The sequence below is a fragment of the Rhizophagus irregularis genome, chromosome 22, assembly GCF_026210795.1.
Source record: "Rhizophagus irregularis chromosome 22, complete sequence".
Taxonomy (NCBI): domain Eukaryota; kingdom Fungi; phylum Glomeromycota; class Glomeromycetes; order Glomerales; family Glomeraceae; genus Rhizophagus; species Rhizophagus irregularis.
This window is the reverse complement of record NC_089450.1, coordinates 2,344,519-2,369,855: the sequence shown is the minus strand read 5'-3', so window position 1 is coordinate 2,369,855 and position 25,337 is coordinate 2,344,519. Positions and strand designations below refer to the sequence as shown.

Genomic DNA, 25,337 nt, shown 5'->3' with positions numbered 1-25,337 from the left:
CTTTTTCAAATTTCAATAAAAAAAAGTTTATATATAAAAAATTTATCATGTGATCAGAACGTAATTTTATTGGCGGGTAAGTTTATCACGCGGCTGAGAACTTCTAGAGCGAAAATAAATTCCTCCCTTTTAAAAGTCAACCAATCAAATGTCACAATTTTATATATAAACTTTTTTTACTAATAAACAATAAACCCCGGGTCCCCGGGTCGATTTTAAATTTCAATGTTACGTGAACCGAAAAATTGAATTTGTGTGGCCTTACATGTATATATAAATGTTAAATAATTATATAGTCGTATTTATGTAACAACCGATTCTGATGGTTATTAACTAGAAACAATGGTTTAAAATGAATTGTGGTGTTCAATCTCCGCAAAAAAAAAGAACAAAGTGATCAACAGATTAAAATGGTGTCGCACAAATGATGCGCAATTAATATGTTCGCGATATTATATTAATTTTTTAAAAAAATATTTTGTTTTAGCCATATAAATAAAGCACGAAAATTATACCATTTATTTTTTATTGAGTAAAAATGGTAAAAATCCAATTTCTTCATTACCAAAAGTTAGATCTATTCAGACGAAAATTTTTCAAGGGTTACACAAAATTTAATGACCGATGATAATGAAGATTTGGCGATTCCCAAAAAGGTTTAACTTATTTGATCAAATGTAGTCTAGATTCAATTTTTGATGTTTTATGATAAAAATAAAATTTTAATTAAATCAAAAATTGTTATAAATAAATATTTTGGAAGTGCATGACTTAAATTACACGAAAAGTTAAGTTTAGATATGATTATGATAAAGTCATAAAGGTTATATCTCGACATAAATTATCCTGCAATATTTGTTCAAATATTTTGATTTATTTTATTAGATGAGATTCATCTTATTTTCTTTTTTCCGTAATATTTACTTAAGCCCATTACCATACATGATACATTCAATCAAAAACCAGGAAATATTTTTTTTATTTGCCGATCACTTTATGGTATTAAGTATCAGTTTCATAATGTAGTATATATACCGTATTTTGCGGTATATAAACACCCCATTTTTGCACTTGATGCCGGCCAAGATCCTCATAATTTTGGCCAAAATCGCTATAATTCTGACCAGGGGTGCTTACTTTCGGGGTGTTCACTTACCGCAAAATACGGTATATACACTAGTAGAAAAAGTTTATTACGATCGAAAAATTATTAATATCCATTAAAAAGAATTATAATTGCTTTTATGCGGATTAAAGTTGCAAGTTTAGGGCAAATGACATGGGAAAAAATTTTTTAATTCAGATATATACTGTAAATTTCAGTTTGATAATCTTACATATTCATCTTTATCTTGCGTTTACACATGCGTATAAGATATAGGCTCAATCTAGTATTACTAGATGGCAAACATAAATATTTATTTTTTTTTTCCTTTGATGACCCAGAAATATTATATAAAGGTCAGGTGTTGATTACATATAATTTATTTGTCACACAATTCAATGCTCGTTTGTTTATGAATGTGATCGGCAAATATATAACGGAAGTTAGATAAATAACACTCCGTGAAATGGACTAATTTGGAATCTCATACAAGTTATATTTCTGAAAGAAAGGTGTCGAACAATAAAGATGTAAACTTAATTGTTGTAGTTTTGTTATGCAATAATAAATTATTATTATAAAACGACGGGCTCATCATTCCATGGAAGATTCTAGAGTATACAAATAATTCTTTTTTATTGATCGGTTTACATTATCATGCATTCACGCGTATTCAATTAAATCTTTGTCATATATTATGTGAATTGGGAACCTTATATTGTGTGGCTGTGTTCCGTGAAACGTAGTCGTTACAATCGGAGATTTATATTGTTTGTAAACTATCACCTCGTGAGTAATTATGTATAAGGAGAATAAAAACGGAGAAAATTTAAAGTTCACCTATCAGAAAATAATCATCATAGGTTTTGGGTAAGCTGATAAGGAAACTTAAAAAGGAATAGTCAATTTTAACTTTGCTTTTCAATAAATATTTGAAACATAAAGTAGTACATTTATTATAAGAAATCACCGAAATTCTCGGAAAGAATATGAATTGATTCTGAAAAAAGAATAAAAACCGGATATTATATTATTATGGAATTTTCTGAGTTCGGGTATAGTTAGTAATATAGTATATGGGTAATTAATTATCCTATACATTATTATAAATAACTTAATAACTAAAAATGTAACGTTATAAAGTCATGTCAACTAAAAACGATTATGCTGTATATTGTTAAAAGAAAAATATATAGTATGATTTGATTTCTAAAAAGTATTACGCTATAATAAGCCACTCTTCTCAATTAAACTACCAACATCTACCGGTCTACCGGTTATTTATATACCGATCGCGGGCATTGCCATTTGCCACATATAATGAAAGTGTAGCTTTGTAACTTTCACACATGGTAACAAAATGGTTCCATTTAATTCGACGACTTGTTTAAATAATTAAGAAATAAAATGCGTATATTTAAAAAAAATAATTACTAATTGAAAGAAACTATATGTGGTCATTAATTATTTTTCAAAAAGGACTTTTAAATATACTATGTAAAAGGAACTGATTAACCAACCACGAATAGGATTGCTTCTTTGCGAGTAAATAAAGTACCTGAAAATATAAACAATGAACAAATGATTACTATTGGAAAAAAAAAGATTTGTTCATTATTATTACTTGGCTGGATTGGTAACTAAACAAATGATTGCATAATATGTGTACAAACCAAATTCTTTCTTATGAACTACCTATCGACTAGTCTTTACGCGTGATTTGAATTGGTTAAATATGGTTTATATTATTTTATTTGAAATTTTATATAAATACGGTTGAAATTATTCCTCCTTCAAAAAACAAATACCGTATAATGCCTTCTCAAAGAATACGAAAAAGTCAAAAAACTATAGTGATATACAGAAGAAACATTCAGAACAATGAAGACACATTAAGGCGTATCGCGAACCTTCCTCGACAACATACAAATGATTTGTTGATGAATCAATTTTTTAACGGTTCTTCTTTCCGTTGATTATAACTAAAACAAATTGACAGGTAAGAAACTTTTCTTATTCTATTATATTTGTTTTGTTTTCCATTTTTTAAATATGATTCGTACTTCTGTAATTTAAATTTATTAATTTATTCGTTATTAGATTTGAGAAAAATAATTCCCTTTTCTTATTTCATAAAAAAAATTCAATATTCGTTTTTTTTTATCCCAACTAACATACATAGGCTATTACCATTTATTTAGTTTAAAATTAGTTATGATCAAACTTTTCATTTACTATAAACAATTTGAAATAGTTCAGTTTTTTATTCTCGTTAATAAATAATAAATTTTTTCTTTGTATAATAATAAATTATAGGGTGTATATTTACTTATTTCTAATTATAAATTGCATAGTAATAATTAATAAATGATTTTATACATTAATCCTTTATATAAAATGTATGGTGCTTCAAAAATTAATCGATCTGAGGGTCAAGTTTAGGCGGAATAAGTTTGGCTGAAAAGTGTACTGATTTTACTTAAATATTTAATTGTAAGAGGTTATATAACTATATTTTATTAATATTGATACTAAAAATAAAAAAATTGGTTTATATAGTAATATAAATCTGATCAGAATTAATGTCCAACAAAGATGGTTTCAAAATATATTTATTTTTTATTATTTCAATTTAATTTTTTTTTAAAAAAAAAATTATTAACCGTTTGTATTTTAATACTTCGCGAAAATTAAATTCTTTTAAAATCTGATAATGACGTTCCTGAAAGAAAAGTTTCCTATATTTAGTGACTTTACGTGTTTTTTTGGAGAAAAATTTTATCACAGAAAATTTAACGTGCACACTATTAGAATATTGTCAATTTACTTTGTTTAAATATATAGTACTTTACAGGCTCATAATATAGTATGCTTTCTCGTTAATGCTGATAACTGCGATTAAGAAAAATATTAACATTATTATTTGAAGTGTCAGTGTCATTGTAGATTGACTTTTGATAATTAATGTTATTATTGTCTGAGATGCTATTGGACATGGAAGTTGCTGATAGTTATTATGTTGAAGAAATGCCTATATTAATATTTTCATCATCGTTATCTCGAAATGTCATTATTTACTAGTTAATATTTATGTTTGAATTTTAGTTATTGCCTGTTCATGGTAAATGTTTTTAATGGATTCAGTAATTAGTCAGAATGTAACGAAGGACTGTATTCATTCTACAGATAGATTTCATAAAGGGTTCACAAAAAATGTCCATCCGTTCACACGCTCAAAAATTGAGTCAACGTGTGATAGACTCATTTAGTTACACTTGTGCTCCGGAAATGACATCAAATATCTAAACATGCTATTTACATTATTTGAACTTTATTTTTAGATTTTTACATAAACGCAGCTTTTTATTTAATAATTTACTGAAGTTATAAAAAGGAAATATTCAAGAAATTAAAAATGACTAATGAAATTGTTTTCGTTCCGTTATAATAAAATTGTACCCCTATTTTTTATTAAATTAGTAGAAAGCAAAAAACAAAAAATATACAGATTTTACGGAAGAAATAAGTTCGTTCCGTTGACGTTAATATTCAATCCAATAATATTTGAAGATGAAAACTAAATATATTAAGGAATATTTTAAATGTATCGCTGAATTTTTAATTCATGTGTTGTTGTACAATGCAAAAAAATTTTATTATTACAATCGAATCCATCGCTCTATTGTTATTAGATCGGGTAAACTTTATGACGCGTCCGTGATATAAATGTAAATTTTAAATGTACTTTTTGCATGTTCGTTAAATTTATACTAGAAGTTACCGTAGCTAACCAAATAAAGAGGTGATCAACTTTGAGGTCCATTAATGAGTGTTGTCCACGTAAAATAAAGTAAAAGCGCATACAAAGAATTTCTAAAATTATCTTAAAAACTTTTTTTTTACTTTTTATCGTTATATCTAAAGTATTTATAGTTTGTTTCAGTGTTTCAGTGAGTATTTGATATGAAAGTTTATATAAGGGAATAATTTTTTTTTTCTTTCATTCATAAAATTTTTTTGATCTCAAAAAAAAGTTAGACTTTATTATATCATAAGTACTTCATTATTTATTAAGAATTTCCTTTTCTGATTCAGCCCAAAACATTATTGTCTGAAACGAAGCGAAGGACTATATACAGTATGGCACTACTAATGAAAATTTGGTCCTTCACGTGACGTCATCCAATGAAATCGCAAATTTTGTTTTATCTTTTTTCTCTCCAGACTTACAATGGTTTCCGTTTCTCTAGTTAAATAATTAATCGATCTGTGGACTGCGAGTATCAAGTTCGAGAATAGTAAACCCTTCTTAAAATATTAACTATAAAATCCACCATCTGGATTCTCGTAAATAGTAAATACGTTTTCGACATCACGTGGTTTGATGATAAAAAATTAATAGGTTGAACTGATAAGACGGAACAATAGAAGGATCTCATTGTAATTCTCCTGCTTTACGTAAAATAAATGAATAGAACAATAGAAGGACCAAACAATTTATAATTAATACTACTATCAATCATATTCAAGAATAAAAGATGAGATAACTTCGTTATTTCGTTAATAAATAACCGTGGTATATATGATATGACTGAGGTGAGAAAAATTTTATCGAAATTATTATTAGATTGTTATTTTTCATGAATACATTTTTAATTTTATCAAGATAAATTAAATTTTTGGTGCAAATAAAAAAAAATTTTTGGTGCAGCGAAAGTTACACGACTTATTATGTTCTAAAGTAATAATTTCATTTACAGACTTTTGCTTATTTTTCTCAGTTCATTAAAAGTTTTACGCCTCGTCTTTTACCATTCAAGATAAAAGTGATTGAGAGCTCTCTAAACAGTAAATGGAAAACTTGTATATTTCTTGATTTGATTTGTACACAAAAAAGGATTGACTAGTAATTTTCTTATAACTTTGTTCTATTTGTTGTCTTAGATTCATTAGGAATTTTTTATATTACTGATTGGAAGCTTATGAAATATGCAATGGTACTTATGAAGTCATTATAATTTCATTGTGTTACAATGCAACGAACTTATATTTTTACCTTACTTTCATAGAAGATCATATGGCGTTATTGGCTAGTTTTAAATTACGTTTGTTTATTCCATGATAAGGAGTACTCTTCAAAAAGTTTTTATTGAAGAAATTTCAGCTATAACAAAAAAAGAAATCTTTTACAAAAAACGATTTTTTTTATACAAGAAATAATATTATTAACACATGTAATTGAATAGTAGATTCGATGAAAAAACGCTGGACAATAAACTTTATTAAGTTTTGCAATAAAAAAAAATTATCTTTAATTGATTAAGGCTAAAAGACGTTTTCATCAATTATTATAAGCCATTGTAAAAGTCATGATCCAGACAATTTGTAACAATTGTATGACAAAACTTTAAAGGACTGTCCAAACTGACCACTAATTAAAGTAAATAATTAATTATGATTTCTATATCCTTTTTATTAATATCATAATAGAAAATATGAAGTGGAAATATCCATATGCCGAGGTGGGAAGTATTTTCTTTTATATTTATCACATGATAATATATTTTTTTATTATTAAAATGGCAAATCTGTATATATACTATATATATATATAACTAGAATATGCGATTTGCCGGGGGACTTCGTCCCCCAAATATAACATTTATAATTAAAAAAATTCTTTGATATAAATAAATTGAATTGTATGTAAAATCACTAAAATATTACTGAATAATAAAATTTATTATAATTAGATCCTATAAAAAATCATGTTTTTAATAAGGTTTTATACAATTTTTTCTTAAAAATAATATTTCTAATCTATATAGGAATACAGAAAATGCACAATTCCATATTACAAAATGCATCATTTGCATGATTTGACCATAATTTATGCTGAATTTATATTGATTTGATCACAGAAATTACATACTTTAAGCATAGAATTTACATGATTTGGTTAATGAATTTACTACTTAAATTACAATTATTAATATTAGTTGCATTTATATGAATTTGATTTTAATAATATTTTATTAAATTATTAAAAATAAAAAAAATCCTTAGTATCAATGTGATTATAATTAGCCAATAATATAAATTAATTCTTATGATTTAAAATAATGATGCAAGTTGTAATAAGTGTTTTAAAGTTAATACAGCTACAAAAAAATGAAATCTTATAAAAATTAATATTCAAGTAGAATCAACCCACCTGAACAACATTCAATTAATAAATAAAGTTGATTTCATTTGTCCGAAGTGGATATATTACGCTCTAAATTAAAAAAACAGAAAAGATAAAGAGTTAATCATCAAGAAAAATGCAATCTTCTCTAAGCACTACACCTATATTCATGAAAATTAATATTCAAGTAGAATCAACCCACCCGAACAACTTTCAATTAATAAATGAAGTTGATTTCATTTGTCCAAAGTGGAGATATTACGCTCTAAATTAAAAAAAAACAGAAAAGAGAGTTAATATCATCAAGAAAAATGCAATCTTCTCTAAGCACTACACCTATGTTCGTGAAAATTAATATTCAAGCAGAATCAACCCACCTGAACAACTTTCAATTAATAAATGAAGTTGATTTCATTTGTCCAAAGTGGAGATATTACGCTCTAATTAAAAAAAAAACAGAAAAAAGAGATATCATCAAGAAAAATGCAATCTTCTCTAAGTACTACACCTATATTCATGAAAATTAATATTCAAGCAGAATCAACCCACCTGAACAACTTTCAATTAATAAATGAAGTTGATTTCATTTGTCCAAAGTGGAGATATTACGCTCTAAATTAAAAAAAACAGAAAAGAGAGTTAATATCATCAAGAAAAATGCAATCTTCTCTAAGCACTACACCTATATTCATGAAAATTAATATTCAAGTAGAATCAACCCGCCTGAACAACTTTCAATTAATAAATGAAGTTGATTTCATTTGTCCAAAGTGGAGATATTACGCTCTAAATTAAAAAAAAAACAGAAAAGAGAGTTAATATCATCAAGAAAAATGCAATCTTCTCTAAGCACTACATCTACATTCATGAAAATTAATATTCAAGTGCTTTTAACCCGCCTGAACAACTTTCAATTAATAAATGAAGTTGATTTCATTTGTTCAAAGTGGAGATTATAGTGTGTTTGGAAAAAGAAGTTTAATTTAAAAAAATTTTATATAAAAAAAAATGTAATATAAAAATTAAGAACTGAGTTGACAAAAATTTGAAATAACATGAATTTTAAATTAATTCTTTCATTAATTATAAATTCAAGTAGTTTAAAAATAAAAATAGTAAAAAAAAATATTTTTTATGAAATATCACAGTATTTTTTAAAAGAAATACACTTATAATTTTAATTTGTAATTATGTAATATCCAAATATTTAATCTTACAAATAGAAAAAAATGTAAAAAAAATTTTATGATGTTTTTATAAAAAAAGAAAAAATTTTAAATTTTTGAAAAAAAATTTCGTCTAACACTTTTTTAATTGATTATCACAAGATCTGCATGATCATCTATACGTTTTTAATTTTTTTAACTTTATTTATTTCTTAAATAAGGGGGACTTCGTCCCCCAAGCATATCATTTGTTCATATATGCCAATTTTTGGAATTAGCACTTTTTGATTCTAAAAAACAAACTTTACCAAATTACTGGTTGCACAAAATAATAATCTATGAATAAAATTGTTAATCATATTTTTTTTAATACACCATTATTAAAATTTAAATAATCATTATAAAATTCTTGGAACAAAATTGCAAATAACTTGATGTCTATGTAAGATAAATGGATGAATTTATATTCATCCAAAAGAGAAAATTAAGACCTATCTAATGAATCCAAAAACAAATGAATTGATTCACTGGTTGCCGAGCAAATGCATTCAATATATTTTTTTTAATTTTTATCTTTGATTGTTGATATCACCATGCCTAGTAATGCTAAAATAAAGTACATTCTTACCTTTCAAATGAGTTTAAAATTATTTGATTAGCATATATGAATGCCAAGATATTAATGAACTTGTTAATTGCATAAACTGACATAAAGTTATCATTTCTTATCAAAAAAAAAATGTTAATTGCATAAACTGACATAAAGTTATCATTTCTTATCAAAAAAAAAATTTTAGAATCTTATTAACTTAAAAAAAATAAAAAATCTTATATTATAGCTTATATTTTTAATATTTTATATAAAAAAAAGTAGGGAACTGAAGTTAAACAAATAAAAAATAATTTTTTCTTATGAATAATAATTTTTTTTTTTACTTACTGTTAAAAAAAATTAATAAATATATAAAGTGGTTATTTTAAACAAAAAAGTGATTGAAAAGTGATTGAAAAAAAGAATTGGTTATTACCTTTGTTTTTGAATATAATAAAAAAAATTTTTTTATTTTCTGATAAATTTGGATTATCTGAACATATAACACATATTTAATTTAGGTTTATAAAAGTTAAATGGATAAAATTTTATGAAAAATTTAATTTTGGGTTAACTTTACTAACTGAAAGTTTCTTGAAGTTAAATCAGATGACCTTTGATTAAATATGTATTAAATTTTTTGTAAAGTTTAAAAATTGATAAGTATTGAATAAAAAGTAAAATAATTCTACAAAAAATAATATAGCATTAAACAATACAATGAGCAATTCTTGAGTGAATAATGTTCAGTAAATGTCAATAATCAGTACATAATATTATTTTGCGTATTGTTTAAAGCTCCTGGCCAAATGGTTTCAATTTTTATTTTTTTTGATAATGTGTCAAAATAACTCGCCATCTATCGATGCTAAAATGATGATTTTGGCATCATTTGAAAGCTCTCAATAAGAGGATTCTAATGAGCTCTTAATCATCTTTCTACGATCACTGGATGGTGAGTTATTACGTGAAAACGATTCTGACCAATTAAAAAAGAATTGAAAATTGGAACTGTTCGGAGCTTTTTTATTATTCAATGTTTTGATCATTGAAATGATCAACGCACTAGTATTATTGGTTTAATTTTTAATATAAAAATTATATTGTAATGGATAAAATAATTAAAACAATACAATATATTATTTTTATTTAATAAATTTTAGTAAAAACTTCATTATTTAATTAAATGTTAATTAAATTTAATTGTTTTTTCATTTTTTAATTTTTTTTTAATTTTTTTTTATTTATCTCTTTGACGATGATCAAAGAAAAAAGATGATCAACAAAATTTTTTTTTACAAAAGTTTATTATTTGATAATTAAACTTAACAAGCAATAAGAGTATCACAGAAGTGCCCAATTTATGATTTTATTCTAATGATGTCAAAAGAAGCAATATTTGCATATAGCAATATTTTTTGAAATATTAGCATTAAATAATGTATTACTATTGAAATTGCGAATATGCATATGCATATGCATATTATATATATATAAATTTGAACTCTAAAGTTCGCGTTGCACACTTCCAAATTTCTGAAAAAATACTTGAAGATCACACAACAAATACCAAATTAAGCGAAAAAGTACATTTATTTGGAAAGTGATCATCAATAACTATCACATTAAAAGTATACTATCGCGAATATAAATCTAAAAATTAAAAAAAAAAAAAAAAAATATAAATCTAAAAATTACTCATGTGATATTTAGGTTAGGGGATAGATAAATAAACGGGGGGACAACTCAGGGTTACACATATTTATGATCACAAGACAAAATGAAGTCACATAAAATTGATTACACAAAAAAAATACATTAAATTTCGCAAAATTTTTAGTTTTTTTATTTTTCTCAGCACACATACATAATTGTTAAAAGTTAAGGTTGTGTGTGTTAGCTCTATATTTTTACCGCTTGATAATAGAAGTTAGATAATTACACTTTTTTTTACAAGATCTCAATAAAAAAAAATTATAAATATTTTTATCTAAAACATTTAAAAATAGTGTTTACTTCCTTTATTGTGTATTATTTTCAAGTATATAATAAAATTTTATATAAATCTGAGGTACTTTAAATAGCTGATACTAAATATCTTAAGAACTAGAAACGCGAAGACTATAAAATTCACATCATGTTTAGCTTCGTAATGTGCCGTCATGGTATGATTGTATCATATCGTAATTATCACTTTTTTATTAAATAAGATCATTGTGATTTTCAGATTTTTCGCACATCTATAGTAAACTTATGGTAATTTATATATGGAATCCGTGATCCATATATTTGTGTAACCACAAGTTGTCCCCCTCTATCCCCTAGTCATAAGTTAAAATATAATTACTCATATCAGTCATATGAATAAAGTTACTCATGCGAAAAAAATCACTCATGCAAATAAACTATTTCTTATGGCATTCTTCGATAAGTAACTCATCAGATGATCTTAGAATATCTTCGCTTGATAGGTCTTCTCTTTTCTTTAGGTCTTCTTTATTAGGTCTTCTCTTCAGTTCCCTTTTCCTACATTCGTCCTCCTTTAGGTATGTGGGTTGGGAGTGTGAGTTGGGTAGTATGTGTATTTTTGTGTATTTTCTCACTCCTTTCCTTTTCCCTTTCCTCTCCCTCTCTCCCTCTCTCCTCTTTCACTCGCTTTTCCTTTTTCCTTTTCTCTTTCCCTTTCCTTTTCCCTTCCTTCGCCTTTTCCCTTATTCTTCCCTTTTCCTTTCTCCATTTTTCCTTACCTTTCCCCTTTCCCTTATTCCCTCATTCTTCCCCTTTCCTTACCCTCTCCCTCTCCCTTTTCTTTTCCCTTCACTCTCTCCCTTTCTGATCAATGTTGCTGCACCTCAACGTTGGTGATCATGTTAGGACAACAAGTTTTTTTAAAAGACTTGGCTAAGTTAGCGACAAATAGTAACGATTTTTTTCACTTTTATTAAAAATATATATATAAATATAAGAAAATTTCTAAGTTTACACGTGGTGTTTGTACACGGGTCATATAAATATAATTTTTAATAGACTAATTTTTTGTTTTTTAATTTGAAATTGAATGCTACCGACATTATACTCTTTTACTTTTTATTCTTATTATATTACAGATAAATATATGTATTTTCACCTGCTCTGCAAGTTTACTTAAGGCATTAAAGGAGGTTTTGAATGCTGTTTTTAATCTACTAATATGACCCGTGTTTAAACACCCCGTGTACAAATAGAAATTGCCTAAATATAAATTAAAAATAAAATTTTTATATTTAATTTCTCATCTATAATTATCATTCTGATTATCAATTTTTAATTTTCGCAAATATTAATATATGAATAATATGGTCTAAAGATTATTAATCATTTGATCTTTGATTCAGATTTAATAAATTCAAATGAAACAAATGACATTAAGTTTTTATTCAGGTTTATTCCTAAAGGTTCCAACTTTGTATTAAATATTTTATTGCAAATAATTTTTCAAATTTCTACAGATATGTAATTTTATTCCGCATTTAATTTAAAAAAAGGGTCATATTTTCTATATTCTTTTCACTCGTTTCACCTCCTAAAGAAATTAATAATGCCGAAATTAAATAGTGTTATTCTTTGAAGATTTAAAAGATTTAATTAATACCAACTGTAATAATAAAAAAAAAATTATACCGGTTAACCGATTTTTAAGATGATGCCTTAACCGGTTAATTGTCTTAAGGTTCCAACATCTGAAAAAAAAAGAATGGCTCGAGATTGGATATTTACAGAGTAAAACGTATGATTTTAATTGTGTAATGACATAACGTGACTTTCTGAGATTTTATCCTGTATGAGTCATCCATAGAAAGTCATATTGATCGTTGCTATTGATTAGTTTAAATTTCGATTGTTCGTTTCATGATGACAAAAAAGTTTTATTAAAAGGAATTTTGGTTATAACAAAAAAAAAAATTTAAAATTATAAAGTTATTCTTGTCTGTTTAAAAGTGTAATATATATTTGTGTTGATAACATATAGAGATTTTTTTTTATAAATTATATAATAATATATTAACATAATGAATTAGAATCAGTTATTATAATAATATAAAACAAAAAATATCGGATAAAAATCAACGTTTAAGTCCGTCAGAGCTAATTATTATTCCTTAAAAACAATTACACATGAATAACTTCATTTATGAGAGAGATTCAATGAAAAACGTGGCTTTGATCATTTTCAAAGCACTACGTCATTTATGTTACACCAGCTAACAATCGGTCGAATATATTATTCAAAAATATGAATTTTGTATATTTATATTATTTAAGGGCGTTGCTAAAACTCACCCCCCGTGAAAACTCACCCCCATCCGGTATATATTAACCTTATTTAAATATACATAAAAATAACAATTCCGGTTAATATTAACCTCACTAAATATGCATATAAAATTTGTTTAATATTGTATTATTAAAATTACGCGTCATTTATTACATTTTTGAAAGAAATATTAAATTAGCATATTTTACATTATGATTTGTCTATAAAGAATAAAATTAATTTTGTTGTAAATTTGACAAATCTACATTACATGTACGCCTATTGTGCATTGCATATTGCTTACATCTTCCGCATTTTTTCATCTGTCTAGAATTATTCGACCCACTACTTTCAGAAAATTTATCAGATAAAGAATAATCAACATTTTGACATGCATTTCCTAAAGGTGTACGAAGTTCAGCATTTGTATGACTAATACATTGCTGTTCCAAAGAACTTTTATATCTCTTTTGAAGTGGTCTTCCACGAGGTTTTACATAGATTGGATTTGAAATTTTTCTTTGAAACTCATCTGTATTTTCCTTATCATTCATTTCACTCAAATTAACTTCCATAGAAAGTATGAAATTATTAAGTAGATTAATATACTCCAATTCTTGACCTAATTGTTTAGAAAGATTATATGCTTTTTTTTGTAATCCACAAGCTTTTGCATATTTTTGACGATCAGTTACGTTTTCCTTTAGTTCTGGTGTAAAAATATTTCCTCCACATACGATATCTGGATAAGAATATTCCAAATTAAGATTTGAATGAGTTGGTACACTTTGAGAAGTATTAAATAATTGAATTGATGGTGAAGCACGTATTTCACTTTCAGATAATTGTGCAGCTTGATCATTATACCACCTTGACGGAATCAATGAAATATTAAAAAATGCTGACGCACTTTTTGTAAGAATTCTGATAAAATGATGACAAATAATTCCTTTATTGATCAACATTAAGCATGTGCATATGTGACTTCCATCTTGTAAAAGTATAACGTATTGTGTGAGCCATGGTTGTGCACCAATTGATGGTTGTACTCGCCATACTTCAATAATAAAGGAATTTGGTATATTTTTCATTAAGTCTTTGAGTAATGCCTTTTTGTAATCATATTTGTTTTCAATAGCATCATCTTGAGGTGTATATTCAAAATCCTACAAAAAGAAATAATAAATAAAGTTTAATAACATTCAAATATCCCATTCAAATCTATATCCTGCGCCAAAGTATGTTAATTTTACGCTGCATTCCCTTACACTAATCCTAAATAACTCATTTTTAACGCTAATTCACTATGCCACACTCCTTACCCAAACCCTAAATAACTATTTTTTCAACGCTAATTCACTATGCCACACTCCCTTACCCTAACCCTAAATAACTCCTTTTTCAATGCTAATTCACTATGATGCACTCCCTTACCCTAACCATAAATAACTCCTTTTCCAACGCAAATTCACTATGCCGCACTCCCTTACCCTAACCCTAAATAACTCCTTTTTCAACGCAAATTCACTATGCCGCACTCCCTTACCCTAACCCTAAATAACTCCTTTTTCAACGCTAATTCACTACTAATAATACACTCCCTTACCATACTTTGCGCATTATTATTATTTTTAGTTTAACTTACCAAAGTATCTAAATTTAAATTCAAACTAATTTGAATTGCTTCATATAAAATACTTTCAGAAATTTCTTTTTTTGCAATTATTAGTATATTTGGTGTAAGAAATTCTTTTAATATTTGAATAATAGATCCAAAGAATTTCTCATCAATATGTGGTATGCTAGTCATAATATTTCGAGTTTTTTGATCTTCAAATTCAGCATACTGTCGTTCCTTTTCCAATCTCATATGGATTTGCTGAGTAAGATAAACTAATGAAGCTGTATGAAGTCCTTCTAATTTAATGGTATTATTTTCAGATTCAGCCCTTTGAGTCGTTGTAGTACCAGCTGTAAATCGGGTTTGTGTATAACAATACGCCCAGGAAAATCGTATTGGATATAACTTATTTTGCAGATAAGATTTAGCAGCAGGGTAATTAGTTATCAACCGTTGCCACCTTCTTTCAAAATCTTCAACACATGAACTATTTCGAGTTTTAATAAACAATTGATGGCAAGAAGTAAATTCATCATGAAGTTTTCCTTTTAACTGCTTTATAAAATTTTGATTCATATGGAAAAGGCAGATACAATGGTGAGTATCAGGCAATTTTGCTTTGATGGCTGCAGCCATTGCCAAATCTCCATCTGTAAAAATGACTCTTGGAAATGAAAAATTAGTTGCACGTAATATACAATCAAGAATCCATTGAAAAGTTGAGTAAGTTTCATCTTCTATCAAAGCTTGCGCTACAACACGAGTTCGATTATAGTTGTCAATTATCATAAATAATGATAATGCCATATCATATCGATTTGTTTTATAGGTATCATCTGTAATAACCACATCATGAAATCTCATCCAAAGTTGGACTTGTTGTGGCGACATCCATAGAACACTTCCTAAATGAAAATCATTCCCAATTATACGTGTTTCAATTACCCAACCTGGATCTTCCTTTTGAAGGTTATACAAATCTTGCAACATATTTTCTGCATCATCTTTTTCTTCTATTCACTTACATCTTCTAACTTCTTGTATTGCATTATATAAGTTTTTGCGATGAATATAAATGTCTGGATATTTTTTAGTTAATAATCTATATATAGTTTGAGCACCCATAGTTGGAACTGCAGTGAGATACTCTAATATATCAGATTTCATTTCTTCTGAAAACCGACGAAATTGAACTCCATGAATCATAATATTTGGATTTAAAGGATGATTGTGTTCATCAACTATTGTGGAGATTTTAATAACTTCTGTTGATTTTGGACAAGTTACATTTAAATGCCACTGACAACCAATTGATCCAGAACTTCGTTGACGATGTTTTTCAGGATCTTTATCTTTTTTTGGTTGGTATTGAGCTGCTTTAGTACATTCATAAGTACGTTTGCGTACAATATTATCATTATCATATTCAACTCTTCTCTTACGATATTCAAAACCTTTCTGCTCACAATATTGTTTTAAATATTTCTCTACTTCTTCAAACTTTGCTGAAACCTCTGATTTAGCAACTTTAACGCTGCTGGCATGTGGCTATCACGTGACTATAGGGTCGATCGCTAGTGGCATTTTTTTTGTTTCAACTGTCCAGTTTCTACCTCACTACTTTATATTTTCTACATGGAGGTAATATGAAACTTAATTATTTTTTAATTTACGAAAATACGATTATTTTTTTTTAAAAAAAAACATGGAATTATAGATTCCATCATTTCACTTCATATCTGCTTTATAGAGGCGATAAGGAACATTAATACAACAATTTACTTTTCTAACAACCTAACGTTTTCTATTGACTTTAATTGTAGTATAACTTTTTTTTTAAAAAAAACAGTAACGCATTTTATTATGTAATATTTATATATAAAATATATTGACTACATGAAGAAAATACATAGAGTGAAACAAAAAAAAATTTGTAACCCCCTATAACTCCCCATATGATGTATTCTAATCTAAAACTATAAGAAAAAGAAAATTAATTTTGTGATTTCTAATTCTAACATTGTAAGTTGCTGTAAAATATATTCTAAAATTTAATTGTAAATATTGTAAATTTAATTATCAAATACAGTAAAATTATCTAATGTAAAAATTAATTCCTCTTGTTATAATTGGATTGCCGCGGATTTTTAAGCGATCTACGTACTAAATTTCCGTTGACATAGCGCCCCTGGTGATACAACCATAACAAGGTGGGAACCCGATAAAGAATTCAAGAATAAAATACAATTATTTCAAATTTTAAGAATGTACATGGTTAAAGAATATATATAAAATGGGTGTATGTCACGTTCTGTTTCTATTTCATGATCATCATCACAAATCTTTTCAGAATTATCCATAATTGTACTATAATCTAATTTGAAAGGCCCAGAAATGCTAAAATCATTGAGTGTATCATCAAATGCTGGTCCTAATTCATCGTCAGAAATAGAAATGACATTAAGGTCTGGTTTAGATCCATTAAATCAATATTTGAAATTTACAAAAATAAAATAATGGTAAATTTCAAAATTAATTACCGGCTTCAGCTTCATATTCTTGAATCGGAGTATCACATTTAATCACTTGTTTTTTATTACCCCGGATACGATCACTGAATTAAAGTAAATGCAAATCAGAAATTGAGAAAAAATTGCTAAAATAGAAATTATCACTAATTTTTTTTAAAAAAAAGTCTGAACTCTGAAGACATTACCCGCAGTAGTCTTTAGCACTTGGGTTGAACTTACAGAAGATTCAATTGGTTGATGTATATCACTACTATGATCACGACCACAACCACGACCTCGTCCACCACCATTTTTTCCACGACCTTCTAATTAAATTAAAAAGTACTAAATAAAAAATTATAATCATATTATATTGCAATTTTATATAAAAAATATTTACTTGTGACTTCTGCTTCATTTTGCATGGTAGTTTTTTGTTCTTTTCGTACTCTTGTCATTTTAAAAAAAATAAATAATAATTTAAAAATGTTTTTTTTATAAAATTGGAAGTACTGTACTAGTTACGAAATTTAAAAAAATTATTTTTTTATTACTAATTTTATTATCAAGAAACAAAAGTTTATAAAAGTTTATTTTTAAACTTAATATAAGAAAAAGTCTATATGTTTAAGTTTATTTAGGCGAATAATTTAAATTTAAAACTTTAATATATAAAACCCATATATGTTAATAAATAAGCTTCTATATATATATTTTAATAAATAAACTTTTTTATACTTCTCACGGTTGCAAGTTTTGAAAATGTCTAATTAAATTACCCTGACGTAATTGCGGCTAATCACATGATGATCACATTATCTTTAACATTCGGTCTTCAATAAATTTTTTCCTTGAAAAAAAATGATTGGATGATCAGATTTGATTATCTGATCTTTTTTTAATTAATTTTTTTTCTTCAGTTTCTTCAAGAACGGACCGAACGGGTTCTTTCAGAATGGCGATTTGGACTTCTAAGAATGCAAGAGGTGCGGAAGCTGGAAGGTTAGTATATTTCATTTTTTCTTTTCATTTTTTTTTTCATTTTTTTTTGCTTACTTTATTTATTTCTTTAGGAATTGTCTCTTTTGGAACGAATATAAGAGATACGGGAAGGTTAGTATATTTTTTCGTTATATATATATATATTTTTTCTTTTTTTTTATTTTATGATTTTCGGTTTTTTCTTTCTTTTATTTACTTTATTCTTATTTCTTTAGGAATGGTCTCTTCTTTCAGAACTGCAGTTTCAGTGGATTTCTAAGAATGCAAGATAGACGGGAGGTTAGTATATTTTTCGTTTATTTTCATTTTTTTTATTTATTTTTTTCTTTACTCACCTTATTTTTATTTCTTTAGGAACGATCTCTTCTTTCGGAATGGCAGTTTCAGTGGATTTTTAAGAATGCAAGATAGATGGAAGGTTAGTATATTTTCGTTTATTTCATTTATTTTCATTTTTTTTTTATTTATTTTTTTCTTTACTCACCTTATTTTTATTTCTTTAGGAACGATCTCTTCTTTCGGAATGGCAGTTTTGATGGATTTCTAAGAATGCAAGATAGACGGGAGGTTAGTATATTTTTCGTTTATTTTCATTTTTTTTTGTTTATTTTTTCTTTACTCACCTTATTTTTATTTCTTTAGGAACAGTCTCTTCTTTCGGAATGGCAGTTTCAGTGGATTTCTAAGAATGACAGATAGACGGGAAGGTTAGTATATTTTTCGTTTACTTTCATTTTTTTTTTATTTATTTTTTTCTTTACTCACCTTATTTTTATTTCTTTAGGAACAGTCTCTTCTTTCGGAATGGCAGTTTCAGTGGATTTCTAAGAATGCAAGATAGACGGGAAGGTTAGTATATTTTTCGTTTACTTTCATTTTTTTTATTTATTTTTTTTCTTTACTCACCTTATTTTTATTTCTTTAGGAACGGTCTCTTCTTTCGGAACGCCAGTTTCAGTGGATTTCTAAGAATGCAAGATAGACGGGAAGGTTAGTATATTTTTCGTTTACTTTCATTTTTTTTATTTATTTTTTTCTTTACTCACCTTATTTTTATTTCTTTAGGAACGGTCTCTTCTTTCGGAATGGCAGTTTCAGTGGATTTTTAAGAATGCAAGATAGATGGAAGGTTAGTATATTTTCGTTTATTTCATTTATTTTCATTTTTTTTTTATTTATTTTTTTCTTTACTCACCTTATTTTTATTTCTTTAGGAACGATCTCTTCTTTTGGAATGGCAGTTTCAGTGGATTTCTAAGAATGCAAAATAGACGGGAGGTTAGTATATTTTTCGTTTACTTTCATTTTTTTTATTTATTTTTTTCTTTACTCACTTTATTCTTATTCTTTAGGAACGTCTCTGCTTTTGAAACGGTGATGATCAGGAATAGAGGTAAATGAGGAGTGGTGTGTGTGGATGTGTTTATTAATTAAGAAACATTTTAACGTTTCTTTTTGGACCACTAAAGTTCAGTCTTTAATTATTAAAAAAATTATTTTTTTACGGAAATACTTTAGGAACCGTCACCCAAACTTGAATTCGTGAAAGGGTAAGTTAAGCATATGGTCCTTTTGTTATAGGAACGTCACTAACGTTCCTTTTTTTTCCTTTAGGAACTGGCATTCGGGATTTTTTTTAACAATTGCTCTGCATTTCTTTATTAGTCTCTGTAATTCCGCACCTTCCATATCAGCTCTGAACTACCTTCCTTCAGTGAAGTATTCACCACCGTTTCCTTTAACGAACAGTTTCTAACATTGGGATTCTTCTGGTGGGTAATTTTTTTTCATAAATTACTTTATTTTAACGAACTCTATTAAAGGTTCATTTTTCTCTTTTAGATTTGCCATTTTATTTCTTCGTATTCGTCATTAACTTTTGATTTTCTTTTTTTTGTAGATTTGGTTTCTTTTTAGGTTTTGGTGACCCCTTCAGTGTTATCTTTCTTTTTAGGTTTTGGTATTTCCTTTTTTATGTTTCAATGTCTCTTTTGTGGGAATTAAGGTGGGTTTTTTCTATTGTTTGTTGGTTTTTTTTGTCGTCTTTTGTTTGGTACTAAACTATTAAACTTTCTTTTTTAGGTTTTATTTTCGTTTCACCCTTCAAACATGTGGGATTTTGGTGAGAAATCGGACAATGTTTATGTTTCTATATATTTCTTTAACGTAACGTATACTAACATTTTATTTTTTTTAGAAGACTGTCTTTAGACATCCCGAATGATCCTTACGTCATGTATACGAATCCTCAAGGCGAAATTACTATGGCGTTGAATATTGCTTGTCACAAATCTTTGTTTAACAAAAATTATCATCCACATATCATTATATGTATTTTGGGATCAACGGGTCCAATATATGGAGAAATTAAAAGGATTGGGGACACGCAATTGGGTGTTCCAACTCAATGTATTTTACTCAAACGATTAGCGAGAAAAAATGGAATCGATTAAATTTGTTCAAACATCTTTTTGAAAGTAAACGCAAAATTAGGTGGACAAAATGTAATATTAACCAATGATCAAATTGATTTTGTATCTTCAGAACCAACAGTGATATTTGGCGCTGACATTTTCCATTCTGGAAGAGGTGATAATAGGCCAAGTATTGCAGCTGTATGTGTCTCATTGGATTCAAAAGCTACTAGATACGGAAGATTTAGTGTTATTAATAAGGATCCTCGAAATGAAATTATTGAAGATCTCAAAGGAATAGTAATCGATTTACTTCGTGTTTTTTATCAAAGAAATTAAGTTTTACTGAGAAAAATTTTGTTTTATCGTGATCGGTGAGTTTGGCAATTTTTTCTTGATTTTTATTTTGACAAGCATTTTCTAACTGTTATTTTTTCTTTTTAGACAGTTCTTAAATTCTTTGGACGAGGGACTTTGGTGGGAGTATTATTTTTTTTGTTTTATTCCATCTTTATTTCATCTTTTAAAAACGGTTGCTAATTTCTTTTTTTTCCTTTTTTTTTAGGTGGCTCAGACACGGATCTTGGTGAAATCGACTCTTAGTTAGATGCTCGCGTGAGATAGGTAAGTTTCGAAAAAAAAGGAATTCAAAACTTTATAGAAAGAGGTTTTTTTAATTTATTTCCTTTTTTTTTTGTCTCCAGCTTGGAAACCAAAATCCCAAGTATAGTTTCAAAAAAAGGAATTTGAAACTTTAGAAAAAAGATTTTTTTAGCTTTTTTTTAGTATAGATTAATATCGATACAAAATAGATTTAATATAGATTTAGATAGTTGATACAATAAAGCTGTATTATAACTTTGAGTAAACTGTAATATTACTTTAAATAAACAATATATTTACATTAAATAAACTACATTTTTGCAATATTTTTACATTAAATAAACAATATATTTACATTAAATAAACTACATTTTTGCAATATTTTTACATTAAATAAACTACATTTTTGCATTGTATTTGTTACATATAAACTTGCTGGACTCTCGAAATTATTCACAGTATTTTTATATTTGCTCCATATGGATACCCTACGTTAAACATAAAATAGCGATACGCCTACTACTTTTTTTAATATATATAGCGGCTACATAGCTACTACACAGTCCCGATTTTGCAAGTTTCAGTAAAGAAGGTTTCGAAGGTCTGTCCCTTTTGAAGTGATAAATTACCATCATTTTCTTCGCTTATAAAGTCATCACTAACATCAGATAAATTGTCTTTTGTATTCATATTTTCATTAAAAAAATTGTTTAAAGGTTCATCATGAGTATTATTATAAAATTCAATAGGAATCAAAGGTGAAGAAAGTTCTTGGATATCCATTGTGAAATAAATGAAAGTTAATATGAAATGACGAAAGAAAAAATGTAAAGAAAAAAAGAAAGGTCGTGAGAAAAAAAGTTTATTGTAGTTTATTATAAGCCACATTTTAAACTCCTAACGGTGATCTCATTAATATCTCATTTCACCCCAGTTAAACAAAATTCACCCCCAGTGAATTTTTCATAACCGGTGATGTAAGCATGGTGATCAAAAAATATATGATAACATGGATGTTAAAATCTTATATATAATAACATGGAGTTATTTTTAGCTTTTTTTCATTATTTAAACGCCAAAAGATCATAAAGGTAGAAAGGCGCTACAAAATTCATTTTTCTTTAGATAAATTCTGCATAAAATGATTAGCTTGTTGTATAGAGATTTCTTTTTATCTGAGTCTCAATCATATCCTTAATTGTTAAAATTATTTTCAATGATTTCATTCTGACATACTTTAGGACAAAATAGATTGATCTTTATCTAAGATACAATGATTAGTATTAAATTGATTGTTAGTCCCATTATTTTTTATTAAAAGTTAATTTCGGCTATAACCCAGACTTAAAGAAAAAAAAACACAAAGAAATATGTGGCTTTTACGTTACATTATATGATTTATTATATCTATTAAAAACCTTCTAATCAAAAATAATTTAACATGTTACGATTATGATTATGTTAAAAAGCATAAATAAGTTGGGCGACATTCTTTTAATTCTTTGTCTGGTCTTTCAAACAAAATAAAATAATGAATTAAATTGATTAGGACGTTCATTAGTTCCAATCGTATACCGAGTGCATCTCAGCGATCTGATTGGTCAAAAAAGGAGAGTTTCCTATTTTGAACTGAAAACCATCTTTTTCAATTGATAGAAAACGCTCTTATTTTATTATTAATATAGCAAAAATAAGTTCTCAGTAAGATTTTTTTCAACGTAGAAAAATTTTTATTTTGCTTTAATGCAAATAAATGACAAAGAATATGATACAAATATTACTTTTACTCAAGTTATCATTATAATAAAAAAAAAAATAAATAAGAAAATCTGTTGCTTAATATCCCTATAAGAAATATGTATACGGAAAGGATACATTTTTGTACGTTTCTATAGATTCCGTATACAAATTCCGTATATTTAATAAGCAATTCATTTTTGAACATTTTTTAAAAAAACTAATGTATAAGAAATGTATACAGAAAAAATTAATCATGCGGAATGTATACGGAATTTTTAAACTTAATATTTTTAGAAGATAATTTTACAAAAATCCCGTATCATAACACGAGATCACATGATTGTTTATTGTTTTGTTATGATACGTTTTTTGTTTTTTATATAAACCCTTACTTTGATGAGTTTGATCTTCCGATCTTCCTTTCTGTCTTTCCTTTCCTTTCTCTTTCTCTTGTCTTATTTTTGTTATTTTTTCTAAATTTTTCTTCTTTCTTTGTCACCCCCTTTTAAAAATAATTTTATTTTTCGTACCTCACTTTAAAAAAATTTTTTTTTTCGTCACTCTCCTTTGAAAAAAATTTTTTTTTCGTCACTCCCTTAAAAAAAAATTTTTTCTTTTATTCCCACTCTTCTTTTTTTAAAAAAAATTTCTTCTTTCTATTTCTATTTCCTCTTTATAAAAAATTTTTTATTTTTCGTCCTCCCTTTAAAAAAAAATTTTTTTTTAACTTTCCTAACTTCGTTACCCCTCTTTTTAAAAAAATATTTTTTTTTGGTTTATTCTTTATTCCCCTTTCTTTTTTATTTATATTTAATTTCATAGGCCAGCAGATTTTTTTTTGTGAGAATATTCAGTTTCTTTTTTCTTTTTTGTAGATCAGTTTGGGAGTCCTTTTTTTTGTAGGATGATTCAGGATTTTTTTCTTTTTTTAGGTCAGTTCAAATTTGCTTGTTTTTTTGTAAGTTGGGTTCAGATTATTTTCTTTTTGTAGGTTGTTTCAGTTTTGTTGCTTCAGAGTCTTCTTTTTTTGTAGGTTAGTTTTGGATTTATTTTGTTGTTTTGGTTTCTTTTCATTAGACGCCTCATAATTCTTTTCTTTTATGTAGGTCAGACATTCTGGAGTTCTCTTTCTTTTTTTGTAGGAATGCTGACCTTTGGTGACTTGGACGATTGCAGATACTATATGGGGTTTTGTTTCCAATCTTTTTTTTTTTGTTCTTTTAGGTTGTTTGACTCCAAATGAACCTAAACTTATAGATAATTTTGGTTGCAATAGGTGGTTTTAATAAGGAGGGAATTTTCATAATGTATTTGTACTTTGTTTATTTTTTATTTTTTATTTAATTTAATAAAGTAAAATTAGATTTGTGTAAATACAATTATAGTAAACTGTAATACAAGTGATAAAATCAGTGATCAAATTATGTAAATTCCATATAAATCCCGTGCAAATTCTGTATCCAAAGCATATTTTTAGTGATACGGAATTGTGCATTTTTCCGTATCCTATTATGATACGTTATTTCTAAGGAAAAAAAATCGTATAAAAACTTTATAAAAAACGTATCCAATTTTTTTATAGGGTATCAAACTATAAAAAAAGACATTTCAAGCTTATAATTCCATTAATCTCGTTATTGATTGTAATAATGATGATCTAAGTAATTCCTATGGCTAATTTCTTTTTATGTAGCTTTATTATAAATTCTTGTTTTACATTCTATCGATTATTTATAAAAAATTCTTTGCCGATGACAATTCGAAACAAAACTATTGATTGACGACTATAATGAAAGTTTTACTTGCATATAAATATCGTAATTTCAACAACTTACCGATAATAATTTTCCCGATGTACCTTTTACTTGACAACGACGGATCGTCTGACACAACATAATTACCGAATACTATTTCCAACATATGGTATTATACCAACAGGACATTTTCTCAAAAATGAGTGAAGACTACGTCAGGCAAATGGTTTTTGGGAACTCACGACGTAACCGTTTCATTGTAAACTTGTAAATGTAAATAATCGAGAAATAAAATACGTACAGTATATTTAAAATATTATTAAATAATCGAAATAATCGATAAACAAAA

General features: G+C 26.6%; 2 protein-coding genes across 2 annotated transcripts; one reads left to right on the top strand and one right to left on the bottom strand.

The window, feature by feature from the left end:
• Window positions 1-18,430: 18,430 nt before the first annotated feature.
• Window positions 18,431-19,305, top strand: OCT59_014726 (uncharacterized protein; the record flags this gene model as incomplete). Its single annotated transcript, XM_066150203.1, has 7 exons — window positions 18,431-18,477; window positions 18,549-18,588; window positions 18,746-18,756; window positions 18,832-18,895; window positions 18,981-19,006; window positions 19,120-19,184; window positions 19,262-19,305. The coding sequence occupies 7 exons, from the start codon at window positions 18,431-18,433 to the stop codon at window positions 19,303-19,305; spliced, it is 297 nt and encodes a 98-aa protein (XP_066002392.1).
• A 2,744-nt stretch (window positions 19,306-22,049) lies between these two features.
• OCT59_014725 (uncharacterized protein) lies at window positions 22,050-22,277 on the bottom strand (the record flags this gene model as incomplete). The annotated part of the gene is made up of 1 exon (XM_066150202.1): window positions 22,050-22,277. The coding sequence occupies one exon, from the start codon at window positions 22,275-22,277 to the stop codon at window positions 22,050-22,052; it is 228 nt and encodes a 75-aa protein (XP_066002391.1).
• Between the last annotated feature and the right edge of the window lie 3,060 nt (window positions 22,278-25,337).